Source organism: Augochlora pura, chromosome 11 (genome assembly GCF_028453695.1).
Source record: "Augochlora pura isolate Apur16 chromosome 11, APUR_v2.2.1, whole genome shotgun sequence".
Taxonomy (NCBI): domain Eukaryota; kingdom Metazoa; phylum Arthropoda; class Insecta; order Hymenoptera; family Halictidae; genus Augochlora; species Augochlora pura.
Genome location: NC_135782.1, coordinates 553,389 through 580,913, shown reverse-complemented (window position 1 = coordinate 580,913; position 27,525 = coordinate 553,389). Strand labels below are relative to the sequence as shown.

The 27,525-nt window shown below is 42.3% G+C and overlaps 3 protein-coding genes across 9 annotated transcripts; 1 reads left to right on the top strand and 2 right to left on the bottom strand.

Moving 5' to 3' along the window:
• The first annotated feature begins 1,155 nt into the window (after positions 1-1,155).
• Positions 1,156-3,968, top strand: Wkd (TBC1 domain family member whacked). 4 transcript variants are annotated; one of them, XM_078194956.1, is made up of 5 exons: positions 1,156-1,344; positions 2,048-2,183; positions 2,327-2,900; positions 2,990-3,259; positions 3,339-3,968. In XM_078194956.1, exons 2-5 carry the CDS (start codon positions 2,065-2,067, stop codon positions 3,444-3,446), a joined length of 1,071 nt encoding a protein of 356 aa, XP_078051082.1. In that variant the 5' UTR covers positions 1,156-1,344; positions 2,048-2,064; the 3' UTR covers positions 3,447-3,968. The 4 variants fall into 4 exon arrangements, with proteins under 4 accessions (XP_078051082.1, XP_078051085.1, XP_078051084.1 ...); XM_078194959.1 differs by having other exon boundaries at positions 1,156-1,351; XM_078194958.1 differs by having other exon boundaries at positions 1,156-1,369.
• On the bottom strand, positions 3,921-6,031 carry LOC144477312 (uncharacterized). Its single transcript, XM_078194960.1, has 3 exons — positions 5,685-6,031; positions 5,079-5,348; positions 3,921-4,891 (listed from the first exon to the last, which is right to left on the bottom strand). Exons 1-3 carry the CDS (start codon positions 6,027-6,029, stop codon positions 4,613-4,615), a joined length of 894 nt encoding a protein of 297 aa, XP_078051086.1. The 5' UTR covers positions 6,030-6,031; the 3' UTR covers positions 3,921-4,612.
• Positions 6,032-6,476: 445 nt separating this feature from the next.
• Ptp69d (Protein tyrosine phosphatase 69D) lies at positions 6,477-26,482 on the bottom strand. 4 transcript variants are annotated; one of them, XR_013495162.1, is made up of 12 exons: positions 25,935-26,482; positions 23,566-23,871; positions 22,889-23,476; positions 22,514-22,807; positions 22,178-22,437; positions 21,246-22,095; positions 20,898-21,144; positions 19,759-20,770; positions 19,387-19,674; positions 18,636-19,064; positions 18,424-18,555; positions 6,477-6,601 (listed from the first exon to the last, which is right to left on the bottom strand). XR_013495162.1 is itself a non-coding variant. In XM_078194953.1 (11 exons), exons 1-11 carry the CDS (start codon positions 26,023-26,025, stop codon positions 18,475-18,477), a joined length of 4,446 nt encoding a protein of 1,481 aa, XP_078051079.1. In that variant the 5' UTR covers positions 26,026-26,482; the 3' UTR covers positions 9,581-18,474. The 4 variants fall into 4 exon arrangements, 2 of the variants coding, with proteins under 2 accessions (XP_078051079.1, XP_078051081.1); XR_013495163.1 differs by lacking the exon at positions 6,477-6,601 and adding an exon at positions 8,346-9,066; XM_078194953.1 differs by lacking the exon at positions 6,477-6,601 and having other exon boundaries at positions 9,581-18,555.
• Positions 26,483-27,525: the final 1,043 nt, after the last annotated feature.

Genomic DNA, 27,525 nt, shown 5'->3' with positions numbered 1-27,525 from the left:
ACTTAAGAGACTGTATATTGCTAAAAGTTTAACAATATGTTTATTTAATACTTAGAATATTGGTTCGAAGTCTCAGCAAGGCCTGTAGACCCAGAATTGATTAATTGTTTAATTAAATAACGTTTTTATCTAATCTTACTTTGAAATACCCGCTATTTCTGACAACTGGCGCCTCTTGTGGCGACATTTGGAAGCTCTTTTCGGCCTCCGTTCAGCGCCAATTAGTGCCGTGGCAAAACGCTCAAACTACTAGCCAAAACAAAGCTTCCAGAAGTCGCCGACGAGTGGCGCCACCGCTTGGCTAGTAGTTTGAGCGTTTTGCCACGGTACTAATTGGCGCTAAACGAAGGCCGAAAAGAGCTTCCAAATGTCGCCACAAGAGGCGCCAGTTGTCAGAAATAGCGGGAATTTCAAAGTAAGATTAAATAAAAACTTTATTTAATTAAACAATTAATCAATTCTGGACCAACATCTTGTCGTGAGAGGCACCACAAGTTGACAACTGGTGGTAAATATTAATTGTTTTAAAGGAAAAATATATAATAATGGAACTTTCATAATGGAATTTTCTAATGTTTACTGCTCCATTCAATTAAATTTAAAAGCATATCAAAGCACTGCACAGTGGATAATAATACTCTTCATTGAATTAATTTCAATATAATAGTGATTATGTTGCAGATAGTATTTACAATGGAAAATAGGGAAATATTGAAGCACTATCTTGTATTTTGTTTTCATTCAGTAACCGGAATCTACCCTTATCAGCTAACGTTCGGAAAATAAATTCCTGATGAATAATCCGATATAAATAACTATTAGCTAACAGTCTGTATCATGAAGAGATGATAAAAACATAATTTTTCTAGCATTGCGTCAACCTTTGGGAGAAGCATGAATAAATGTTTGTCGATCTGTTCTAGTCACGATTTGCAAGACATCAAGCTACGAGCCAGCAAACACATACGTACTGCGCGTTCATTACATCCGTTTAAGCCACTTAAGGAATGTACACGGTTCTACTTTTAACCTCGCACCACCATTGGACAAACGCGACGATCGAACGGAACCGTCCAATTAACGCTGCGGCCTCGGCGAACCAAGTTCTACATACGTATGTACATACGTTGCACATATACGGAAATAAAAGAACCTCCGTTATGCGCCGAGGCAGGCCGATGAATTTTAACTTCTGTTTCGTCCCTGCTCGCGTCCGCCGCATTAGTCGCATTGCGTGGCTTTTCCTTTGCGTGACAGTAGGGAAAGATTCTAAGCGCAGGAGATGCGCGGCGAAGCTATCGCATGTTTCAGTTTCCTGAACGAAGGTTCTGCGTGTCATCGATGGTAGGTGGTACGGTTGCTTCTCATGGTACGCCCACTCGTTTGTTAATGTAACAATGTGAAAGTAAATAATTGCCGGAATACGTGCACAGACGGTTGCGCGAATGTTAGTTATCTGCGTGGAGACGAGAGAGTGCTCTGGCCTCCGACACGTACAAATGATCGTGTTTTATTGGACGAATCTTTTCGGGTGTTGCGGGACAGCGGTTTATCGTACGATTCTGTGAGCCGTTGTTATCGAAGCAATTATGAGCGTGTTATGTTCCGGACCACGTTGGCGGTTAACTGTCAACTGTCAGTCGAAGATCTAACGTAGACACTCCGCCGCGCCGTTTCGTTAACGACTTTAATGTTGTAAGTGAGCTAAACGCCCTCCCGTAGACTCCCACGTTCGTCACTGTTTGTTTATGTATACGGAAACACAATCGAGCATTAAATATTTAATCTGCGATAGTTTATCGTCCAATGATAGAGGAGCTCTATGATGCGTACGCTTCAGTTTCGAAATAGTTGGCTCACTGTCTTTTGCGCGGGGCGTTTCTTCGCACGCGAATACCATCCGTATAACATTGTGTTAATTGAAACGATCATTTTCTCATTTGCACCGTTCTCTTTCGATGTAACGATCGAACAGCACTACCTGCTATCTTGTGAGGATCGTTTCCCTCCTACCTGGTCCAATATTCATTTTGTTTGTTTGTCCTAGACGATTGAAAAAATGCCATGGCGTCCTCAGGATCGCATAATGGGGATGCTGACACGGAAAGCAATAAGTTCGAGGGCTCAAAGATTGACAGACATGGATTTCTTCGAAGGGATTCCTCCAATTATAGCACGGACAGGTGAAGAAACCTTTATAAAACGTTTCAATCAAAGGGTTTGCAGCTGTGCTTACTTCTTTTTGCGGCAGACCCTTTAGTTCTGACTTATTTATTTATACATACTGACTGTGTTTGTCAAATTTTCTGTTGGCACAAAATATTAGCCTCGCGAAACAGGGAATACCACCGGAGGTAATGCTGAGGAGGGAAAAGAAATGGATACAGATGCTTAACAATTGGAGCTATTTCATGAACACAAACTATCGTAAAGTTAGAGAAAGATGCAGGAAGGGTATACCGCCATCCGTGAGACTCAGAGCATGGTTGAATTTGTGCGGTGGTCAGCTGTTGATGGACACAAACCCGAATCTATTCGAAGAACTGATAGAACGATCTGGCGACCCTAAATATATAGATGACATTAAGAAGGATCTCCATAGACAATTTCCTCATCATGTGATGTTTATCGGCGAAGCTCCTGGCCAGGAAGAATTGTTCAAAGTACTAAAGGCGTATTCCATTTTAAATAGTCAAGTCGGCTATTGCCAAGCTCATGCACCCATTGCTGCATTTTTGTTGATGCACATGCCGGCGGTACAAGCGTTCTGGTGCCTGGTTGCAATATGCGATAAATATCTGATCGGTTATTATAGCCAAGGAATGGAGACGTTGCTCCGCGACGGCGACATCCTGTTCGCTCTTCTGAAGAGAGTGTCTCCTATTGCTTATAAACACCTGGTAGATATATAGGTTTATTGTGTATACACACTTTCTCCGTTAACGTCGTAAAAACATTCGTATTTTTTTTTTTCGATCTGTCTATTTAGAAGAAACAGAAGATGGAGCCAATAATGTACATGACTGAATGGTTCTTGTGTGTTTATACGCGAACACTGCCATGGGAAAGTATCTTGCGAGTGTGGGATATGTTTCTCTGCGAGGGAGTTAAAGTTATATTTAAAGTAGGATTAGTGTTGTTGAAAGGCAGCTTGGGACGTGCATCGTTAGTTAAACGTTGTCCAGCGGTTTACGAAACGCTGGAAGTATTAAGAAACCCTCCCCAGCATATTATGGAGGAAGAAACTCTGATCTATCAGGTAAATCAGAGAGGACGATAATTATTTTTCATTCGTGAAACGCATATCGCGTTACGTGTTGTAACTATAATCATTCCAGATCCGGAAGTTGCATCTAACCGAAGAAGACTTCGAGTACGAGCATCAACGTCAAGTGCTGAAGCGCAAAGCAGAACAAGCTGCTTCCCCTGCTAATCGGACAGACTGATTAGAAGAAAAAGAAATAGCTTGTAAAACGAGTAATATGTAATGAGCTTACAGGTATTACTCCAAAGTGTGCCTTCCTTTGTATTCTTCGTATTGTACAGACCCCCCTCGTTCATCTAGTTAGACTTTTACAACGCATAAATCTACGTACAGCAATGTTTAAAGAGTACCTAACTTCTTTATTACAAATTTAAACGATTATCGGATAATACATTCCCGAGACAGATCAAACGCATAACTCATCCCTATTTTTCTCTATCGTAATATATTATAAATATATATATATATATTATATACATATATTATAGCTACGAAGATGCACAATACTTGTAGGTGTTCATAGTATCGTTTAGCGTTGTATTATTTCGAGCATATCTCTAGTTATTATCTTTCACACGATTTTATTAATATTTATGTACAAAACAGGAGGAAAAGATTTGTAAAACATTACACGTTTTTTTTTTTTTTTAAAGAGTATAGTATAGTGTATAACGATGTTATTGAATAAAAATTGTTTTGTTTACCTGGTGGTTGTTTTATTGTAAACATTTTACTAGAAACTAATTAATTTTACAATTAAGTATAATCTTACAAATATAGGTCGTTTGACTTCATCTATATACCTTACATATGTTAATTATTATATGTTAGGTATTATCAGTAACGAGAGAGAGATAAGTAATTATCAATAAATTAATCTAATTACGATCGTTGTGAATAGTGAATTGCAGGTTTTATGCGCTTATGGCATTCGCAAGTTTTTGGTGGTCGAATAACATGTTCCATTTCATTGCATAAAGATCCGTAGAGTTCAATGAAATGTTAATCGAAGGAATCCACCAATTAATTACAAGTTGCAATTGATGTTTCTTAAATTGTATCAGCGCGGCGGCAGAGAGAATATCGAGTTAACCTCTTAGGCACGACGCGACACTATAGTGGCTTTCGTGAATGTTTCGTGCTTTACTCAATTGTTTTATTAATTATCAAAGTAAACGATTCAAGTGAAAGCGTGTATGTACAATACACTAAGAAAAGAATGTATGTAATTAATGCTATATATACATATATGGAAAAAATATATATTAAGAAAAAATGGTAATTTAGTTATGAAAAGCTTTATTTGCGCAAAATCCAGCCGTACCTAAAAGGTTAATTGTAAGCGAGCTATCTCACGTACTCGACGCGCTGTCCTTTGAAGCTTTCCAGAAGATTGTACCGATCGATGGCGTTCACGATAGCGCTCGACAAATGAAGAAAATCGTCCTGGATTTCCCGTGATTGCAGCAGAGCTTCGATCGCGGGCAGTCTCGGCAGAAATAAAACGCTGGCCATGAACAGAACCGCCATGGTAACGAAAGTGCTTATGGCGACAAAGAGAGGGCTCGAAGACAACATCGATTGCGTAGACAATGGTGCTGGAGAACCATTATATACAGCTGGAGGCTGTGAACAGGTTTAAATTTTTTTTTTCTTCTCTTTCTTCCAAATATATTCACCGTTACCCTATATATTTCAGACTCGTCAAAATCGACGAATTAAAATTTCTAAATATTTTTTCTGCTTTACCGTTAGGCACAACTATGTTTTTCTTTCGTTTAAAGCGGACGTTGACGAGATGCTATGGACTTACTATTGTTTTATAGCCGTGATCTTTCTTGAACTCCGACATGAAGCTCTTCAATGGGAAGAAGTAATATTGGTAATTGGAAGACTTGACTGGAAACTCCACAGGGGTCTGCGGCACTTGAGGTAATTCCCCGGTGGAAAGCGCGTTGGTTAAAGACTGCATATTAACCTGCGATCCTCTTTCCAACGCGTTTTTATACATGGACGCTAGCTCGGCCCGCGTCAACCCCAGCATTTCCGGTTCTTGTACTTTGGCAATGGCGGCACCATAGGGCTGCAAAAGCATAAAGAAAACTGAACTTCTCTGTATCTTTTCTGTAATATGATTGTTCGCGGAAGGAACTAATTTTCATTCTTAATTCAATTACGGTTCGAACGTACACCGGAAGTGGAGCATCGCGCCTCGGCCGCTGGTGATGTAATTGGATACGAATGAATATTTCAAATATTTCGATGAAAATTATGCAGGACACTAATTGCCAAGCACCGGGGTTCTCGCTTCGAAAATATTCGATCGAGGCGCGAATTGCTCGAGAGTCGTTTCATTCCGTTCCGACGAAGTGGAGCATTTTTCAAATGGAACAGCGGACAATTAGAAATCTTCGCTGACCTGATAACGACTGGGAAGACTCTCCGCGTCGTAACGAAGCGCGTCTGCCCTCTCGGCCAGCAGAACATGGTAGCTCTGGTTTTTGTACTTCTGTCGCGGATGCATGTTGATCCTCTGCACCTGATGAGCCTGTTTCTCGTCGGCGGCGACATTGTTGTAGCCGTTGCCCCAGGACAGCCGGTCGTAAACATTCGCGGGGGGAGGAACGTTGAACTCTTGCAGCTGGATCATCGCCTTCTGCAGATACTCGCCGCTGGACTCGATTCCATGCATTCTCGCCCGAACAAGTTTCAACATCACCAAACCGAGACAAATTAGATTCATTCTCCTTATCGCGATACCCATCTTGGATCCATTAATATCGCCCGCGCATTTGCTATTTATGCCAAGGTATACGAACTTCTAATTCCCGGGACGTCCGATGCAACACCCGGAACAAATGTACGCTCGCCGACTCGTATCAAACTATATAGATCGGGAATTAACCGCACATATTTGTTATAATTTCGTTGTTAACTTCGAACGAAAGTCAAAAAGCAGATCTTTATAGAGAAGACTCGCGTAGTACCGGTAAAATTTTCAATTGAAAATGCTTGTCTTCCAGGAGAAAGAAGTTGCGAGTCACGTGGACGTGTGTGGAGCACTCGCGGCGAGCATATTCGCGTTTGTACTAACGGGGATGAACTGCAAGAAGATCCACGGTCAGTTTGTTCCCCACCAAGTCATCGAAGAATTCTCCGGCTCGTATGTGGAGGAACATCATCCACTGAGAGACTCGCCGCCATATGTTCCGCGGAAACGTTCGATTTTTGTGTTCGCCTTCGAACGGCCGACAATCTTCACGTCGTTTTCGAACCGCAATCATGGAGATCCGCTAAATCGAGCGGCAATTTAACAGGAACTCTGTTCTAGGCAAACTATGAAACGAACAGATTTTAAAATGGTAACATCGCGATGCAAAGCGTCGAAGCTAGATGCACCGTTAATTATACATAGTTATACATAATTATTATATTATCATTAATTTTATACAATAATCATTATAATTATATGTAGATTGGAAGAAAGCAGAAGAGATCCGGAGAACGGACCGACACCGTTATCCACCCGGAAACCGATTTTAGCAGATGAAAAACGAGTGGACGAGGTCGACAGATCAAGGGCAACGGCGAGGAGAACACGTCGCGTCGCGAATTCCGTCAAACTCTTTGTCGGAAAGAACGAGAACGGGCGCGGAATACGGAATTAAGGGGCAAGCGAGCTTCTTAGCCCGGCGTCGATGTCTCCGAAGTATATCGCGCGCACGAAAACCTGATTATCCGGTGGCCGATGGACATGTATAGTAGACAAGGTTTTGGGCACATCCGTTACGCGCTTCAATCACGAATCAAGCGTCCCGCCGTCATCCAACCCTGGCGATGCAAGCCGATCCGTAACGGAACCGAACGGTCCTCGAATCCGCCGTTAATTAATTAACCCGCAGGAGCCGCCCGCCTTCGGATATCTGAACATCGGGTCATCCCACTTCTCTTCAACGTCTTCGTCTCCTAGAAATTCCCTGGAAAACTCGAAAAATCGCGTCGACACCGGTCGCACCTCGTTTCGAACCTGCTCCGTAGACGAACGGGTTTCTTACCGTGTCGGCGAACAGATTTGTCCATCTTTCGACGATATTTTCGGACTCGCGACGTCGCCGAACGCGTGTCCTGTTCGGCCGACCAATCTTTTAATTTTCTGCCGGCTGATCCGTCGTTCCGCGACAACGTCTCGACGTGAAAGGTGTCCACTCGGTGGATCACGGAAATTCGCGCTCTAGATGCAACGCAAGTGAAACATCCGAGAAGCTTCCGAGGAGCGTCGGTTGACAGAGACGCGAGCGCGCGCGCGTTCCTCCGGTCATCGAAATCACCAAACCGCGTCTTCGCGGCGAACGGGGTTCCCCGATAAACGTCGACGGGAGAGACAATAAACAACGCACGCTGGTCCCGTTTCACCGTTCTCCGCACTCTGTTAGCTTTTCAGGAAGGCCGCTCATCGCGATTCTCCGCCTGCAATAAATCATTTCGTTCGTAAACAAGTCGGAAACTTTTGCTTCCTCCGTGTTAACGCTGCCTGGAATATAAAAAGGCTGAAAGAGCCGAGGAAAATCGCGGGGTGGGGGAGGAGTTCGGCGAGAGCCGTTGATTTCGTTTAATCGAAGCTCTGCGCCAGAAACCTGGATCTCCTTTGTTCCGACAGGCGCCTCGGTTTTCTTTCGTTCCGGTTGCCCGTCGTTAAAAGGAAACTCGCGCGACGAACGAGCCACGCCGCGTTGCGTTCTCTCGCCGGATCTTCGGCGTTGCCCTGTAACTGTACTAAAAATGCGTTGCCCGGAGTAATTGGGGAATAGAAATTACCCGATCCCCGCTCGGATATTAAATGTACGGTATTCCTTTCGTTCTTGATCGCGCAATTCGTGCCGCGAACCCGCGTGCCTCGCCCAATTATCCCGCGGAATTATTTTCAGAAACTACTCGCCGAGCCGCGAGGTCGACGCGAAACCCCCCGTCTTCTCGTTTGTCAATCTTCCCTAGGTTCGTAGCCTGCGGAGGAAAAGGAGAGAGTCAATATTTTTGCGATATTTTAATTAAACAAACAGCTTTTGAGATATGAAATGTTATTATATACACTTAAAATTCCGACATTTCGTATGCACAAACCTAATACAATAAAATGTACAGCGGCGTCTTCGAACATGGAAACGCATCTATCGTCGCGTCTCCTATAATTACCGCGAATACTCGGACCTTTGCTGGACGACGACGTGTGTACCGTAATTTTCTGTAATAAAGTCGTCAAAAAGAGGAACGCTCGATACGACGAACCACACGGTTCTGCGACTCGCTCAATGGTCCCCGCGGTGGAGAGCCGTTAGACGACAACCCACGATTTTCTTTAATTATACCCGGCCCGTCTGTTATTGTGATTGCCATTCGGCCGGATTGCGAAACTACTTTACTTTCGTTGGCGGTTTGGTTGAGCACCGCCGAAACGAACGCCCTCGTGGTTTCAGGCTGTTCGCTCTGCTTAAGAGGGTCTCTCTCTCTCTCTCTCTCTCTCCCCTCGGCGTTTGTCGTCTTTGTTGCGGGGAACAATGATTGTTAATAATAATATTCCAATGATCGGTGCACGGCTAACGGTACAGCGAGCCGCGCGGGTGCAATCGAAAATTGTTAGTTCCGTCGTCGGACCGAAAATAACGTTGACGCGTAGCCGGCACTCAATCGGACGGTACTTCTCGAAATGCTTGTCATTACGCGCTGACTGGCAACAAATTGATTCCACGATTCATTGTTGCGATCGGACTTTGGTGGCACGGCTCTCGATCCTCGCGGTGATCTCACTACGAAACAGAAATTTCATCGGGGTCGTATCCAAGATAGTAATCCAAGTTATAAGATAGAATATCCAAGATAGAAAGTAGACCAATAGTCCGAAGATAAAACGATTTACACCGATATTCGGATCTTTTCGCCCGAACCGGCCGCCATATTGGAATTCCAGGAAAGCCCGGGCTCCGCGCCTCGTTGCAACGTGATGCTATGTCGGGATTGTCGGACTTTTCGAGCTCCGCAACGAGCGAGACGGAGGTGAAGAGAGGATAAAGAGGGAAAAGCAGATCTCACGGTGGAATCGCAGGTGCAGAAAATTGATTAAAACATTAAAAAAACGGCAGGGAGGGACTGGCATCGGATTGGCGTACCGTAAGCCGGGATCGTAAGGCGGAGACCCGGAGGAACTGGAAAACTGAAATCGCGTGTATGGCTCATTATTGTGTCGTGTATTTCCTTTCACATCGAGTGCACCGTTACCGATATCGCTTTACAATTCTTCATCGTTCTCTCCTTCTTTCTCTCTCTATCTCTCTCTCTCTCTCTTTTCACTCATTTCGTTTCGCTCTTTTTTTCCACCGTTTTCGAATTTCATACAAAAAGGATGATTCGATGATCAACGCCGCTACATCATTCCCCGTGGGAAAACGTTGTTTTCCGTTACACGTACATTTCATAGATACAATATATATATATATATATAATATATATAATATATTTCTTTATCTTTAGCGTTCTTAATCCTTTTCCGCGAAGTGGGTAGTATCATACAAAATCTAAGGCTACACGTAATTAACCTTTAATTCCCTTCGTTTAAATATTCGAACGAAAGTCGAACGAAAATTTACAGCAGACGGACTGCGGATGTCTGCGCGTTCGCGAACTGCGACCGAAGTCGTCCGATTATGTTTCACGGTCTCGATAGAGTTCGGCAGATCATGGGACAGACAAGATTAGAGATACAAATTTACCTAGACGCGAGCACCGGTGCTCGTTTTCTTTTTCTAATACTTTCTTTTCGGGCCGCGAACGCGTTCGCCGTTTCTCTTCGATGCGTTTTCTTCGCGAGCCTGTTTCGAAACAAGACGGCCTTTTTGTTTCAGACGATGCCTGTTTTCGAGAAGGAGGCGCGTCGCATTTTATTCAGCTCTTTTCCGCGCGGTGCACAGCGAGAACGGCCACGCGCCGTCCGAGAGAAGCTCTCCGACTTCCTTTCGCGCTGCACAGCGGTAGAAAAGCCCGAAATATACATACATCAATTTTTGTGAGAATCAAAATCATTTGTTCGACAACCCATCCGCCATATTGGATCCGTCATTTTGTTTTTGGAATTTTCAAATTTAGATTCGTAATCAGAACTCCCGAAAATATACACACACCAATTTTTGGTGAACGTCGTATAATTTTTTCAACAACCCATCCGCCGTTTTGTTTTTGGAATTTTCAGTTTCAACTCGCGTACAAATTTTCAATTAAATCCGTCACAGTTTTATATTTTGACACACGATCTCGGGCTTTTCTGCGACAGTGCGGCGGTCTCTATGGAATGGATTCGAACCGCGACGAACGCGCGCAGTCCGCAGTCCGACGTGGGGATACGCGCGGCGACGTCTTCAAATTCTCGTCGATCCTTATCAGCGGCTACACACCGTGGTACAGTTCCTAATTTACAAAAAAACCACTCGCGAGACTAAACGCGTCGTTCTCTCGGAGACGGCGGCGGTGGTAGGCCCTAATTTCTCCTCGCCTCCGTGTTCTCCTCGTTCCCCCCCTTCTTTTTTTTTCTTGCTTTTCTTCCTGTTTTTCCTCGAAAGGTACAAAAAACGTGTGTGGAAATCGTGTGCCCAGTGGAAACGGAACGAGGTGTCGCCGCCAAATCGATTTGAACTTGGTCGCGTGTCGCTGCCTCTTCCGCTTCCGGTCGCTCCGGCACCGTTCGACCTCGGGGCCTCGGAGTGCGAAGCCATTGGATCCATACCGGTTCACCTAATCGCCGTTCCGCGGGACGAACGCGAGCCCTGCCCTCGCGAGAATTTCTAGCAATCACGGAGAATTCCGTATCGAAAAGGTTCTTCGGCATATTTCATCGATCCTTTCAGATTTTTCGCACTGCAGTATACATCTCAATAATATTTTCCAATGATCGTAGTAATTAGTAATTTTCGTAATAATTAATCGTCGATTAATCGAATTTGGATGTTCGACAGGTTGTCGAGGTGGTCTGCGATTACGAAATGGCAATTTCCAAGGGACTTCCGGAACAGAGACACGCGAGTCAGCCCTTAATCTCTTAGGCACGGCTCGCCACTACAGTGGCTTTCGTGAATGTTTTGTGCTTTGCTCAATTATTTTATTAATTATTAAAGTAAACGATTAAAGTGAACATGTGTATGTACAATACACTAAGCATAAGAATATATGTAATTAATACTATCAATAGTTGTATGGAAAAAATATATATATAGTAAGAGAAATGGTAATTTAATTATGAAAAACTTTATTTGCGCGAAATCCAGCCGTGCCTGAGAGGTTAATTTACGCGTGGTTCGTAGTATCATAACCTGGAGATTTTCCACCGATCTTCCGCAAAATAGGCCGAGATGCGTTTCTCACGAGCTGTCACATCCGTCAAGAATTGGCACGAGCGGGGATAATTTCGAAACGCAACCGGAAGTGGAGGACCGTGCATAGGAAATGTCGACGGTTCGATGAACGCGACGACGACCGCGTCTTCGATGGAGGAAAATTTAGTCGTTGCTGGAGGGGGGGTGGCTACAACTAAACAACAAAGCATTAATGCATCTCGATGGCTCGTCAAAAACGTAACATTCCGCCTGGCACGCTGTTTCGCGTCAACAAATTGTACAGGATGAACGACAACGTAACTCGATCACCTCGGTTATCTTGCTTGCCCCTCGACAATAGCCAGAAAATTTTAACAGATCGTTCCGAATCGCCTTCTGCGATCACAAGAGGGAATCTGTTGCTCGCCGTAACGCCTACGCCTATCGACGCCGTCGACTATTGTCGATAAACAAGCGAGATGTTTGAAGTTCACTCTGCCACGGATCGTGATTCAGCCTGTGCAATCATCGCTCAGCTATCGTCAAACAAAGATCAAACACGCAGCGATCTAAATTACGGTATAACAACGCCTATACAGAGAATATCTAATCGTAAGCTATGTAAAATAGTTTATTGCTACGTGCTACGGAGTAAGCAGTCTCGTTCGTAAAAAAGAACCGATAAATGCGAGAAGACTTTCGTCGTAGAAAATGATGTGCCCGGTCGAATTATTTTTGTGAAGAACAGAGTGTACACAGAACGTTTCATTTTTTATTGTACGATTTTCTCAATTAAACTCGACTGGGAACGATGCCAGAGACGAATTAAACAATTGGGACTCGAACGATATTTAGCTTGCTTCTTGACAAAACATAACCTTGCCGATGGTGTCGTTGCAAATATAATTGTATCGTGGATCGAGCATAATCGATAGTGGATCAAGTATAATCGATATCGGTTCAGGATTTAATAATAAAAAGTTCTGCAACACCTGAAAACGAAGCAGTCTGTGTACAAGGTGTTTCGGTCTCTTTCTATCGATCGTATCGTTGAAGAACGCTAACAATATAACCTGCTTTCGGCAACATTTTCTGCAAGGATTGTTCACAAAACGCACAGCTACTTTTCGCCTAACGTTCACGCCGCAATGGTATCCCGATAAAAGGTCCATCAAAATCGAAGTATATCCGTATCAAATGGTAAACGGTTCCCGAGAGCTCGTAAAGTAGAAACGAAAAAAGTTTACAAGTTATAAAAGTACAAGATCGGATCGTATAAAAAGCCGACCATTGATCGCCAGTTGTACAAAATTAATGTGATCGTTCACACTTTAAACGCATCAGTCGCATAGAATATCACAGGAACAGTTAGTAAGTGCCACCGGTTTTCTATACACAAAGTGTCCCAATTTAATCATCGCGTTTCGTCGATCTAATATTGTCATTCGATACTATAGGCGCCTAACAATTTCACTTTTAATTTCGTACGACCAGAATACCGGAAATATCGTATTTTCGGTGATGACAGCAAAAATGGGACACCCTGTATATTAGAAAGAGAACATATCTGCTCGTGTACGTGTTAAGTCTCGCGCACCCGGGTCAGAGAAACAAATTCGTTTATTATTCGACGATTTAATGTACAAAACACCAAATTCACAATTTTGAAAAAAATAAATAGAGTGTGATACTTTGGGTACTTTATTGTAACGAGCGAAAGAATGTTAGCCTTTTTATAATCGATATTCTGACTCGACACGACACTTCGCAAGCAAACACAGAATAATTGTAAAAGAACGATTGTAATTCTTTCGTTCACGATCGGCGGTTTTTAATGAGACAATGCAATACTGTTTGAAATATCGATTTATAAAATTGTGTCTAATCTATCTTGTTCTAGGGCTGATGAAAAAATGTGTTTATCAAAAGGGTTCACAAGTCTCGTGAAACGACAACTGACGCAGCGTTTTCATCGTATCGCATTGTCTCCGCGAAACGAGACACTGTCGTCTTCCCGAACAATTACGAACAGCGAATCAAAAAGAACTATTATAAAATGATACAGAAGCATATCGAATGCCCTCGACGATAAAATACCTTAATCGACGTCGTTTCAAAAATTCGTATCGCGTATCAAAAATCGTAAAAACTGCTTCGTCGCCAAGCATTTCGGCGTTCCAAGCAGAATAGAACACCTCGGTCGGCAATTAATCGGCCGTTTGCTTCTGTCAGCTGTTTCTATCGTGCTCGGCGAAACATTTCCGAGTGCAATAATCGGTTTGTGCCGCTTCGATCGACGGCTGATGTTTCCATGGAAATACCGATTCCCTTTTGTTAACAAATTCATTTTGGGAACCTTGGTAAATCGTTCACAATCGTATTCGCAGTTATCATGATTCATCAATATGGCAATAGCACAATTTACAAAGTTTCTACGCTAATTCATTCGGGAGCTATCGATCGATGCTAAGATGCGTCGCGAATTGCATCTTCTCGTTCGCCAGAAGTGGACAATATCGTTGCAAAATAAAATTGTACTTTTTAACTAAAATTGACGAATGAACATGAAAGATCTTACGATTTTGTTTTCAGATTTTGTACAAACAGCTTGGTAAAATTAATTGATCGAAAGGGTTGATTTTTATGGTTGGATCACGAAGATTTTGGCCACCTCTGTGCTCGGATAGATCACGTGAATTGTTGATCACCTCTATCCGGGCGGTAGAATATTCGTTACATTCTATTCGGATCGACGTCCCTCGGAAAACCACCATCTCTTCGTTTTTATTAAACCTTCTAGCCATACAACAAACATCGTACACACGTTCTTACAGAGCTTGCTCCATTATAATCAGACTGCAGGTGTTTTATGCACTTTATGGCATGACTGAGTTGTGCAGAGAACATCGAATAAAAACCATCCAATAAAATTGCTATGTTCTCAGTCCGATAAACAGAAGATCTCCCTCTCGATTTTTATTCGAATTTTATAAATTGCAAAAATAATAGTCCGTGTAAAAACAGCCACAATTTCATTATAATCTTGCACTATTACATATGTATTCCTGGCCTAACCGCGTAGCGTCATTTAACGCTGTCACTAGTTTCAACTTATGCGCGATGCTAAACAATTATTACGTTCGCAAGTAGCATATTTACATTGTTCAAATGTATTTGCCTTAGAAATTAACAGAACTCTCTCTCTATTCTAGTCGCCGACATGTCTGTAAAATCATAGAAGAAACGTACCGATATCCTATAATCGAGTTTCGCCGACTTTAAAAAATACGTTGATAAAATGAAGATCGTCAATTTACAACAATGCTTTTTAATCCTTTTTTTTCTCTTTTAATTCGTACACTGGCTGTAAAAATGTCGATGCTTTTTGTTTCCTCTTTATACACATACCATTTTATAAAATCAGCATGCATAACAAGAACAATACATGTAACTTAATTTACGAGGCTACGAAAAATCTCCTTAATTCCTACCTAACGAACCTGCTTTTTTCGTCGGTCACAATTATCGTTCTGTGTTATGCATCTCGCGTGAAAGTACGTTCCACCATCGACCGTGTAGTCCTTATTAAATAATAAAGTCGCAGACTCCATAAATAACAGTTATCGTTCTGTACTAAAAAAAACATCACTTGTTGTCTCACCGATAGCAACGTAACAATATAGGGAGAATTAAAAAGGTATAGTTGGGTTTTTTTCTGGCTACAGAAAAGTAGAAGATACGAGATCCAGAGACACTCGGTTCAAATTGTAGAGATAGAAAAAAACGTCCTGGCTTTCTCCGCGTTCAACGATATGTCTACGTTCTATGCGATATCGAATTATCCTGTAAACCTTTGTATCCGTTTGTTGTGCGCATTGCTTTCCAGCTTACAAAATCGAGTCGCGCAAAATCTTTCGAAATTGCTGTTCGTTTGTTGGAAACAGATAATTCCCGCACAACACGGCCACGAAATGTTCCGCGTAAGAACAATGCCTGTACATTCGTTAAAAAAGTTTATCAAAATTCAAAGTCTTATAAATCGTAGTAAAATTAAAAATAATATATATTTTCGCTCGAATAAAATTGATAAAAAAGTAGCTAGAATTGTCAATCGGTGCAAATCTCCCACGTTTGACAATTCTTTTTTTAGCAACTTTAAGCATATTGCTTAACGCAATAATTGTGTTGGGAAACGATGAGAACGTGTTATGCGAGGATTGCCTGTGCCCGACGTTAAAAATGTACCGTAATAAAAATAATGACGTGATATTAGAAAGCATTGTATTATCACAAAATTCTAGTGAAATATACACATATAAATACCTATGTACAAATATAAAAATCTAAACAGAAAGTATGCAGCATGGAATCGATTTAAGTATGAGAAATTTCTGCGTAGAATGACTTCCTGACACCGCTTTCGCGTAAACCGATTCAAAATCATTTCTGAACTCTTATCTGTTCTTTATTTATTCGTAGCATATGAAATACGAAATTCATAATTAAAATTGTTAACATCCAATCTGTGATTTATGGAAAACGTCGGGGAAATAGTTTCCTTCGGTTGTGACAATATAAAAGATATATTGTTTGCAATTTATTGGGAAAGAATTTCATAGATAATTTCAATTTCCTCCAAGTGATTCAAATTTTTGTTACGCTTATATTTTTGCTTGTCTCTTTTTGAAAAGCATAAAAGGAAAATCTTACACCGCTTATGGGTGATCCAACACAACTTGTGTACATTTGTACGTCTGACAAGCGTGTGTCATGGATATAAACGCGAAAATATTGTCGTGATCGTGTCGTTAATACGTAAGCAACAGCGACAGGCGAGTAGGTAACGGTATAATTACAGGCGAATAATAAACGCGGTCCTCTTAATTAGATTTTCTATCAATTACAACATAGTCGAAGCGCGAACTGGCAAACTTAATTAATTCTCGAGTAAATGGGCCCTGTTATACGCACAGACATGTACATCGAGCGGGGAACGTGTGTTAATTAATTAGCACGGAATGGAATGGAGATTGATTTGTCGGACGAAAGATGAAAGAAGAGAAAAAAATAAAAGCACGTTTGACGACCGACGGGCGGTTCACGAAACCAAAAAAAAACGAACATCAATGTGATTGTCCCCTGCCATAAGTGAATAGCTCAGCAGCGCGCGCGTGCCGGAGTTAACATCGCTTGACTAGAAATGAACGAGGGTGCGAACGAATGCAAAATCTCTATACTTGGTTTACAAAATTTCCAATTTTTTCTCTTTCCTTATTCACATTAATCTCCATAGTTTCATTTCTTTTTTCCGTTTCAACGTCGTCGACTGCCAAACGGAGCACTGGCACAGACGGACAGCTCCAGTTTTCAAATAATACAAATTCATCGGACAATCGATAAGCTATTAGTTCGCTAGTAATCTATATTTATCTCTAACTTAAAGAAATTATTAATAGAAGAAATACATTCGCAGGCAATTATGTGTTTTCGTTCTCGTGAAAATCAACTGTACAATGTGCTACAAGTACTAGTAGTTTCTGGTTGCTGTTAACAAGAACCAAGAACTGCCAGTATCTACCAGTGCCTAACCGAGAGATCCTATCCTCATAATCGTGCTGTACATCCACACATACACACAGAGTACAGGCATGTCTCTTCAAATTCCCTTGCGTTCTGTAAAAGTAAAAAAATGATTCTCCGTGCGTTACGATTCACAGCAGTTCGCGGACGCCGTTTTCCAGGCCATCGTTAACACTTTGTCGTGCTTTTGTCGAAACTGAATACGATTACATCAGTCTTCTCTTTTAGACAAGAAAGTTAGCGCCGCCGCTAAACGCGTGTGCACACGCTTCCCTATGTATATGACACTGTATCTTACAGACAAAACTAACACACATTGGGTGCGTGATATTGTTAGTGTAATATCATAATATAAGATAGATCATAGTAGCGTCCGACCTCTCCTTGTTGCCGAACTTGGAAGAATACAAGGGGAGCTCGAGTTCAGCCTTAAACCCACATCGAGCTTCGCCGTTCCGTGCTCGATCGCGTTCGCAGATCGTTTCAGTATTATGATTCATAAAAGTTTTTCGTCTCTTATGAATTACAGTCTCAATGGAATTTTTATTTAATTATTATAGTCTCGGTATTCTGCACGCAATACGAAGACACCACCGGACATTGAATCGGCGAAGCTGTATGGTCCACACGTCGGATTATTCGTACGCCATACAAATATGTTCGATTTCTTTCACTAGTGCACCGAATATTCATACTCATTAATTTAAAACGGAGAAGCACTTTTTTCTACTGCGCCAGTGCTGCCCCCCAACGTTCCATCCCGGTCACAAAAATCCTAACACACACTCTCTCCGTCAGCATAATAAAAACAAGTCATTCGGACAGCTTTACAACAGCTGCCCCGACCATGGTATCACGAGAGTCATCACTGCGCCGCACTATAGGAGCAACCAATTAAAACCTTGGTTAACCACCCATGGACGATCATCGACCTATCTCTCGCGCGGTCAGCTTTAATCGTACGAGCTTGATAATGTGCGGTCTCTTTACGGCTCTCATTCCGCATCGTACGTATAAGTGTCTTCCGGTACACACATACCTAAATCGAAGGTTTACAGTCTCTTGTGTGAATGTGTACATGGTCAGTCTAACTTGGTGGAGGTTCTAATCATAGTCACCAATACATTAGCGATTTCTTTGGTTGGCCCAATATACGTTTCCTTGAGCATTCTTATACGTTCCCAAAACACTTATTGTACGAAGAAATGTTTTTTCTGCACTCACGTTCACCGATCATGATTCAGGTCTTCCGGTCTCTCACGTTGACTTGCGGTATTAAGACGTTGGCTCGTCGTCAGCCAGATTGTGCAGATCCGAGTAATTCATTATAGCACGATGGAGAAACTCGTATTGTGCCTGAAAAAATTAATTCATCCGTTACACCATGTTTCTTTCCGGTTAATCGCGTTGTTGGTTACAACGACCAAGTCACTTACAAAAGTGCTGATCATGCCGTGTCTTTGCGAGCGCAGCTTCTTCGTCGTCGTAAAGATGTCCACGCGTTTCTCGGTCCGCAGCTGCTGCACCAATATGCTAAGAGCGACGAACATAGAACTCCTGTCGGATCCAAAGCTACAGTGAACGACCAACGACCCGCTCGACTCTGTGTCGCTTGTCAGAGTCTGGTTCACTAATTCTATGAGACCGCGGGTGACTTCAGGTACTTCTCCCTCGACTGTCGGCCATCCATGGTACTGGTATTGTGTCACGACGACGTTTTCGTCGGTCTTCGTATTAGAAACGCAGAACTCGCGGCGAGTGTAATAAGGACAGCTCTCGCTTTGAATGTATCTGACTCTTATGTGGTCGTAGACGGCGTCATCGTCTGGCCAGTACCGTGGACACTTCCGAGGACCCTCGTTCAACTGTAAAACACATACACCCTGTTAAAGTCCTATCAGAAGAACGAACAAACTGTTACCCTTGAATGAGCCTCGTGTACGCGATCTTTATGAATTCACTTACTTTTCTCTAAAGTCGGAGGCACAAAGATATTCTTCACCCGACTATACATATTAAATTGTCCTATACGATTCTGCTAATATTATAATCATGCAATTTTAGCTCGTGAAAGCAATAATTTCAAATACTAATGAGTTGCGTGCCATATGCATTACTACGCAACACCAAGACAGAAGCAACTAATGAGATAAATTAAGTTAATTGTTTAGCTTTCGGAGCACTCACATCGGACAGCATTACTATCGTGGAAATACACTGTTCGGAAATCATACGCCAGAAGTCTGCTATAGTAGTCTCCAATGGATCCTGGGTGATGACAAACGACTCTGAATTGTCATAGCCTTCGATGAATGAGGCGTTTATGTACGTAGAGTGCTCTCTACCAGGAACAGGCGTAAGAATTACTCTGTTTCTATCATACGGTATTATCAGCTCGCTCCTGTTCTTGCTCTTATTTTCTTCTCCGCCACCTACCGAAAAGGATTTTCTATCCTCCAACATGGAATTGATTTTCTGCAAGTAATAATATAATATTTACAATCTATTGGAAGAAATATCCTGAAAGAATCGATACACAAAAAGAAACAGTTTACTTACATCGTACTCCTCCTCCATTCTAAATTTCTCTTTACCATTGTCCCTCTCTCGTAGTTTAGCGATGGTAGCCTTCAGCTGCGAAGTCGGAATCTCGGTGTCCCCATACTGAGCCATCTCCATCAATGCGCGGTAAATGAAAATATACTGTTTCAGCGATTGCACTAAGAAATTCCTCTGGTGTCTCAGGTCGCACACTGTGTTGAATATTGACACCTGACCTTCCTCGGCCAGCTGCTGCAATAGAGAATCCAGCGCTACTAGTGTCCCAGTTCGTCCTACACCAGCACTGCAGTGCACCAAAATCGGTCCCTTCTCCAGAGAGTAGGCCTCGTTCACTCTTTTTATGAACCTCAACACCGCGTGCGGGTGTTCCGGAGCCGTGAAATCCTTCCAAACCAAGAAATGATACTGAACGATCGTGCGAGCATCCCGTTCACCCAGTCGCGTCATCTTTAACTCTCTAACAACGTAATCGGAGTAAGCCCTTTCTCTAATGTGTTCAACCGTGATATCTCCAAAGTTCTTGGTCTCGCCTTTGTCTGGCCAGTATTTAGCGCATTTCGTTTTCGAATATTCTTCTAAGTTCGTTAACATGAGTATCAGCTCCAAATGTTGCTCCCAAATCATTCTCCAGTAATCGCAGACAGTGTTCTCCATCGGGCCCTGAGCACAGATAAATTTCTTGCGCTCTTTGTAACCGAGAACGAAGTTGGCGTTGATGTAGTCAGACCCAGCGATGCCGTCCACTTGCGCTAGACGCACCCTGGTCTGATCGTAACATTTAATATCCGGATAACGATTCTTGTACAGATTCTCGCGAGCCTCGGAAGCCCTGGTGGTACGGTCGGTGAACTCGTCGGGCAGTAGTTGAAATTCTTCGAGAAAGTCGTAGTCGGAATCACGATGTCGCTCGAGGTAAGCCTGTAGAAGCTCGCTTTTGGGAATCGGAGGCATGTCCGGTGGACTTGCAGCAACGAGTTGATGCCTTCCCCTAAGACTCCTGCACAGATGCCTGCCAAAGATGGCACTTATTACGTACAGGATCTTTATATGTACCAATCGAATAAAAATTCTTAATCATTTTCTTTTCAATTCCTTAAAAATCAATATTCGCACTCTAAGGGTTAACGCTTGTTTACCTGAAACTATTTCTCAGCGTGATTATCTCTTCGCCTCTCTGTTGCGCCCGCTTCGTATACCTATGTAATATACAAAGCGCGATGAGAAGGATGATGATGATTAGCATGAGCGCGACAGAGATTTGTAGAATCACGCTGAGAGTGTTCACTTCCGATGAATCTCCAGCTTTGGGATCCAAACCTCCGTAAAGGGGAGTGAAGTAGTTGCTGTAGGCTGGCAGAAACTGATCCTCTTTGTTCCCGAGCACTATAAAAAAAAATATTTATCAAGTAATCCCGAAGATTATGAATTATGAATACACAGTTAAAGAAAATTGGTGCAGATCGGTGACGTAGTAGTAGTCATACCGATGACTTCAATGAATCCAGTGTAATTAGCATCCTCATCCAGAAAGCCATCCTGTGGAGTAAGAAATTGTACTTCAGTTGTACCATCGACGGTCTTTATTTTATGAGTGACCACATTGTCCCTCTTCCTCCTTGCTATATTTTCTGTCCGGTTTTTGTTCTCTATAGTTGGTGTAGTTGTCTCTATTTTTGTAGGTACAACAGTCGTAGTCGGAGCAGCAGTTGTAGTTCTGGTAGTGGTGGTGGTCGTGGTTGTGGTAGTAGTCGTAGGGGCAGTTGTAGTAGTTGTGGTTGTGGTAGAAGTTGTAGTGGTAGTGGTTAACGCTGCTGTAGTTGTCACCGGTGTTGTGGTTGCCACTGGGGTTGTGTTGACTGACGCTACGGTTGTCTGATCTTCAGGGACAAACTGCAATACCGGCGGAGCGGCTTTTGGCCGCAGTCCAATGCATTTGTCGCACATAGAACTACGATTGTACGATTCGCCATCACCAAGGAAGATCTCTGATACTAATCGATTACTGTCAAACGTTTCGGCAATATAAGCACCGCCGGAAGGCGAGCTGTGGGCATACTGGTATGAATATACGCCGATTTCCTCGGGAGGCGGTAAGTCTGTCACACTTTTCTGCGGTGCCAATTTAACTAGATAAACTCGATAGCAACATATGGGTCCATTTCTCTCGCTAATGCGCGGGAGGTGCAGCTTGAATAGCTGCTTACCCTCATTCTCAATCTTTCGCCAAGATCGCATGTTTAGGCTATCTCTGTCCGGAATGGTAACCGCTGTCGTGCAATTGCCCACAGCGTCCTTTCCAGGTGTACGAGACCTTGTCACACCGTGCACGTAAACCTACAAATATTTATTCTTTATAGTGCTATACAACACTTTTATCCACGCGAAAATTAAAGAGATTGAAAGAATGTCGGTATACCGTGTAATTAGTGTTGGCTGGGATCTGATTATAATCTGTACTATTCCGCATATAGACGCTCCAAGTCTGCGGGCCCCAATTATGGGTATCCAACACACCCATCTCATTTTTAAACCTGGCACTACCCTCCAATTTGATATTGTAACGAGTGATCTGTCCGTTTGGTTTCTCCGGATGAACCCATGTGATGGAGATGAAACTAGAGCTACTTAAGTTATTGAACTTGCAGTTGACAGATATATTCCGAGGCGGGCTAGCCACTGAAATTCAGATTAATCGTCTTCAAATTGTTTGTCACGGTTAACGATCGTGCTACCAAACTTGCTGTTAATTTACCTCCGTCTAGAGTAGTTCCATTCACCTCGACACTCCAGTTCCCGCATTCTTTCGTGTACTCGCTACATGCGGCAATTTTGAATTTATACATGGTGGCAGGATTAAGATCTACGAACGCGTACACAGCGAATGCTTCTGCTGGATATACAGCTTCTTTCTTTTGCTCTTCATGTGTAACCATTAAATTATAATAATGCACGTGCTCTCTTAAATCTGGCGGCGGGACGGTCCAACGTAACGTAATCGAATTTTCCGTGACACCGTTCACGGAGACTTTTGGCACGAATATGGGATCTGAAACAAAATTCGATAATTAATTATTTACAAGACTGACAAGGGCAATTCTGTAATTCGAGTTGTTATTTGTCTCATTACCTTTCTCAAGAGTAGTGATCCATCGTGGATCAAGACCACCCTGCGATTGACCCACAGCGTTTGTCGCTGCAATTCCAAATTGATACGCCGTCCCGCTTTGGAATCCTTTTAAAACATAACTCGACATTCCACCACCGATTTGTTCAACGTAATATTGAGCCTGATCGGTACCGTTTTTCATGTGTTTGATGAAATACGCTTTAATCGGTTCATTTCCATCGTTCACAGTCCAATTAAGAAAAACACTTCCAGCGCCAACGGCTTTCATAAAATCAATGCTGACTTGCGGCACATCGATCACAAAAAGGTGTCTTTGTGCACTGATCTCGCTATTGTAATCGCGTGCTTTACAAATATAGGTGCCATTATCTTTGTGATCCAGGTTTGTGAACTCTAAAGTCAGTATAACATAGGTCTCGTTTATTTGAGTTACAGTCATGAAGTCTTTTAAGTATTCCGCGTTTTCCGAATCGTTTTTCTTTGTCCAAGAGAACTGGGATAATGGATAACCATACATGTGGCAAGTCAAGTTGGTAGATTCTGATACTTTTGCCCTGATATCATCTTCTGGTGTAATTCTACCTGGCTCTAAAATAAAAATATTTATTTGTTAAACGATGCAATAGTAGAAACATTTGTATACACTTGTAGTTACTACAGTGACTATATTGATTTACCAATGACTCTGATATGAACTTTCTTCTCTAATAGTTTCCCATCCATAGTTTGTGCCACGCATGTGTAATTCCCTGTGTCATTTCTGCTAGCTTGTTTAATATCCACACGCCCTCCAGCATCATAGTCCTTGATAGTTGTTAGATTCTTTCCATTGCGGGTCCACCATATCTGACCCAATACATTGAGTTTACATATTAAGGAAGGTGTGCTACCAGCCTCTATACCTTCTAAATCTTGAGATGCTGTGATTTCTAAGGTTGAGGGATTTTCATTTATACGTTCAGTAGCTTCTATTTTCTCCAGACCTATATAAAAATACATAAAACAGTGACAATATATATTTTTCTACTATTACTAGTACTACTGCTACGGGTATGCTTAAGATATAGTAGAAGTTCACAGAAAGAAGAAAGTTGATAGAAGTTTCCTCTACTAGTTGATCTTTCAAGATGTCAAACACAAGCAGAACTTTTTGTTGAGCAGTGTGTAAATGAATCAAGTAGTGGCTCGTTAATTCATTATGATGGTGGCCAGTGAAGCCACATAAATTGGTCAAGTTTTGTCTTCACAGTTCAAACAAGCAGGGAAGTTCTGTGTGCTTTAATAAGTTCATTCCACAAAGAAAAAAGAAAGTCATTTTTTCCTACGTTTTAAATTGTTATTTAATAAAATATAACAATTACAGTGTTAAATTAATTGTTACACAAAATTTTGAAATACTCGTGCATTATCTATTATTTATTGATCTATTTTATAAAAGCTAACAGATTGCAAAATTAATACTATTTATAATCGGATTATAATAAAAATGTATTTATGATAAGATAATTTAAAAAAAAAGATATATTTGCGAACCTCGTCGGGCATTGTGAAAAATTCAATGACATACCTATATTTCATGTTATCAGTTTAGTACGAGGCATGAATGATGCACGTATAATAAATTTTTTATTTAATGAGCGTAATCGCTTATTATAGCGATAGCATCGGTGACTCAATGGGCAGTGACACTTTCTCGCATTAAGTATCTCTATACTATGTCTAGAGTTATGTGATCTGATTATATTTACTCGGAAACGAAATATCTTGTCGTCTTCGTTCAAATAACAATCGTGATCATTCCCCGTGAGTTTCGCGTGTCGGTATTTTATACGGCCATTCAATCGACTATTCTTTTCATTTCAATTTTCATTTGAATTATGTATCGTAGACTCGTTCATTACACTCTGTAATGTCGATTTAAAGACTCGATTATTGTTACCGGCGATGCAAATTGGATAAAACGAAAACGTAAATAATATAGTAAACACGATGAAAAATCTGAAATCCTCGTTAATTAAATTAATTTTAATGTACAGACAAATTCCCCGAATATTTGTTTCCATCTTTTATTTTTCTGCGTATTCTCCACAATGGAAACGAATAGTTAAACCGATACCGCAGTTTCCGAATACGATATCTCAGGGTTAATAAAACACAGTTCAAGTTCCTGTCTCGCAGCTAATTTTTCAGTAGTTCAAATCATTTTCCCTTCTTCCCGTAAACGTTTGTAAACGCGTTGCGAGGCGGTCAAACGAAACAGAAATCGATTGACCGGCAAACTGGTTACAAACGCGGCTTGCTGAATGAAAATCTCGTTGATCGGGCATGAAAAAGTTGTCAACAAGTTACGCCACATCTATTCGCGTGCGCCGGATAACAAATGCAACATACCGCACGGTATATGTACAGTGTGCATGCACATGTATGTACACAAGGAGCAATTGATCCTGTATACCGCATACTATATTTTACTATACCACGGCGCCGTAATACAAACGTATATAAACAAAGATTACCTAAGAATGGAACGAACAAACGAATCGAGTGCATCGAACGATAAATGACATTCGTTCGCGTTCTCTGTTGCGAGCTCCTACGATTTCCGAAATAAAGAGAGATCCGAGGTTCGTTTGACAGTCGTAATAGATGTCCATTCTTTTTCCGACACATGATACGCGGATCATAGGAATTCGATGGACATCTATTACGACCGCTGATGTATCTCAAGTTCCTTTGGAAAAACAGAGCATAATCAATGGTGCACGGCGGCACGGGATTTCACGCACGCCTGTTGGTCCGAGAGGGTCGGTTCGATTCTCGTCTGCTGCCTCGATTATTTGTCCGGGTCGGGCCGGGTGTCGAGGGCGACCCTCGACGAAAGGGGAAGAACTTTGCGGGCAAATGACATACAGTAGGTGGTGTACCGGAGAGTAAATTACCTTGCTCGTGCACAATGTTCGTGTTCGGTCGGTGTCGCAAGCGCGGCGTTCGACGCGAGACAGTTGAAGAAGCTACGGGTCAGGCGAAGGAAAACGACGGAACTTACCGGGTTCGTCATGGCCGGCGACGACGAGTACGAAAAAGCAGAGCACCGTCAAACGAATACTCGACATCGGTCGACCACTTCGGGGAAACATGGCGTCGTGACAACCGGGCGTGAGCGTTGTATCCCTGGCCCTTTTTCCCACTTCCTGCCACCGTCGTGCACGCTCCCGATTCCTTTCACAATCCCATGACGCGCGGCTTGCCTCGCCTGTCCATTCGAATCACGGCTCCGGGGACTCACTGTTTCATATCACGCCTCGCACTCAACGTGCGACGCACTTTTCTCTCCGAGAAAGAGATGCTTTCTCGATCACACTACGCGAATCTCACCCCGTAATAGCGCCAGCGAAACTGAATCGCATTATGCGACCGCGTACGATGTATGTAGTAGTTGTCGGTCGTTGGACGTGTACGTAGGTGTCTCAAGCTCTGCTCGGCACGGCGAACGGTACGCCGCCAAATGCGAACGATTCGCACTGCCCTCCGTCGGCCCTTTACGGTAGAGGGATCCTAGAGCCCCCAAAAGTGAGATCCCCAGGCGGGATATGCCAGACGAGTTCACCGACTATTTCCCTGTAGTAGAGGGCGCAAGTAAACCTCCGGGTTTTAGCGTTGTTGGTATGTTAGAACATGGGACACAGAACCACGCGTAGTTTCCAGTCTATTTTGTCACGTCGTCTGTGGTGATTATCTCGCAACAGTAGAAATTTTAGTTCGACTGTTCTACCGCGGGGCGGCGCTAGTGCGCCATGGTCCATGAAATGATTATTTTTGAAAAACGTAATTAGCAACAATTGTGCAATTCTGAAATATACGTCGATAGATTTATTCACTGTGAGTTTTTGAGATCAAGAGCGTCAAATTTCCGTCATGGATTTTCGAGTTATTCAATTTTTTCTAATATTGAATTTCCTGGCATCGCCGCTAGATGGCGCCACCGTGTACTTTTCCGCGGCGCTTTTTCTATTTTTCAAATTATTCAATAGCCAAGCTAATTTCATCAAAAAGTTATACACTGTATCAATGTATAAAACACTCCAGAGCATTTCTGTGTCTTCGGAATAATGATTTTTGCTTCAATCATACTATATATAATGTTTTTTAACTCACCTACCTTGCATGCGTCTTTAGCGCGTTTCTTCAGAACACTTGGATGCTTGTGAAAAATTTGCTGAATTTCGTTCAGGTCTTTGGCGAATTAACTTTGGTCTCAACAAAGAGATTTTAGTATTTTTATTACTATTTGTATTTACAAATGATTATAAATTACAAAGATTTGAACGGATCAAGCCGTAATTGTTATAAATGTTCAAACTATCCGCGGTCCAAGGGTAGAAAGCCCCGAAAGAGCGACCCGCGGCTCATACCCGAAAACCGAAACAATACTTTTGGCATAAATGACGATGTCGGCGTAAACGGTGCAGGACAAGTTCCAAACGATGATCGGTACTTAACTTCTGGTATTTCGTCACGGTGGGGATGTAATTGTTCGTCTCGTTCTCGTTAATTCTAACAGCACTTTCTGCTTGAAATAATAACATCCTGTTTAGTGACACTGTGACATACTGCGTGTCTGAGAATAACTTCAGTCG

Bases quoted from the DNA above. Each gene is read 5' to 3' on its own strand.
- Wkd (XM_078194956.1), top strand. From the start codon at position 2,065: ATGGCGTCCTCAGGATCGCATAATGGGGATGCTGACACGGAAAGCAAT. The intron at 2,184-2,326 runs GTGAAGAAACCT...ACAAAATATTAG, and splicing joins TCCAATTATAGCACGGACAG to CCTCGCGAAACAGGGAATAC. The intron at 3,260-3,338 runs GTAAATCAGAGA...TAATCATTCCAG, and splicing joins AAGAAACTCTGATCTATCAG to ATCCGGAAGTTGCATCTAAC.
- LOC144477312 (XM_078194960.1), bottom strand. From the start codon at position 6,029: ATGGGTATCGCGATAAGGAGAATGAATCTAATTTGTCTCGGTTTGGTG. The intron at 5,349-5,684 runs GTCAGCGAAGAT...ATGCTTTTGCAG, and splicing joins GTCTTCCCAGTCGTTATCAG to CCCTATGGTGCCGCCATTGC. The intron at 4,892-5,078 runs GTAAGTCCATAG...ACCTGTTCACAG, and splicing joins ATCACGGCTATAAAACAATA to CCTCCAGCTGTATATAATGG.
- Ptp69d (XM_078194953.1), bottom strand. From the start codon at position 26,025: ATGTTTCCCCGAAGTGGTCGACCGATGTCGAGTATTCGTTTGACGGTG. The intron at 20,771-20,897 runs GTAAACAAGCGT...CATCTTTGGCAG, and splicing joins ACGCTGAGAAATAGTTTCAG to GCATCTGTGCAGGAGTCTTA. The intron at 19,675-19,758 runs GTAAGTAAACTG...TATTACTTGCAG, and splicing joins GAATGGAGGAGGAGTACGAT to AAAATCAATTCCATGTTGGA.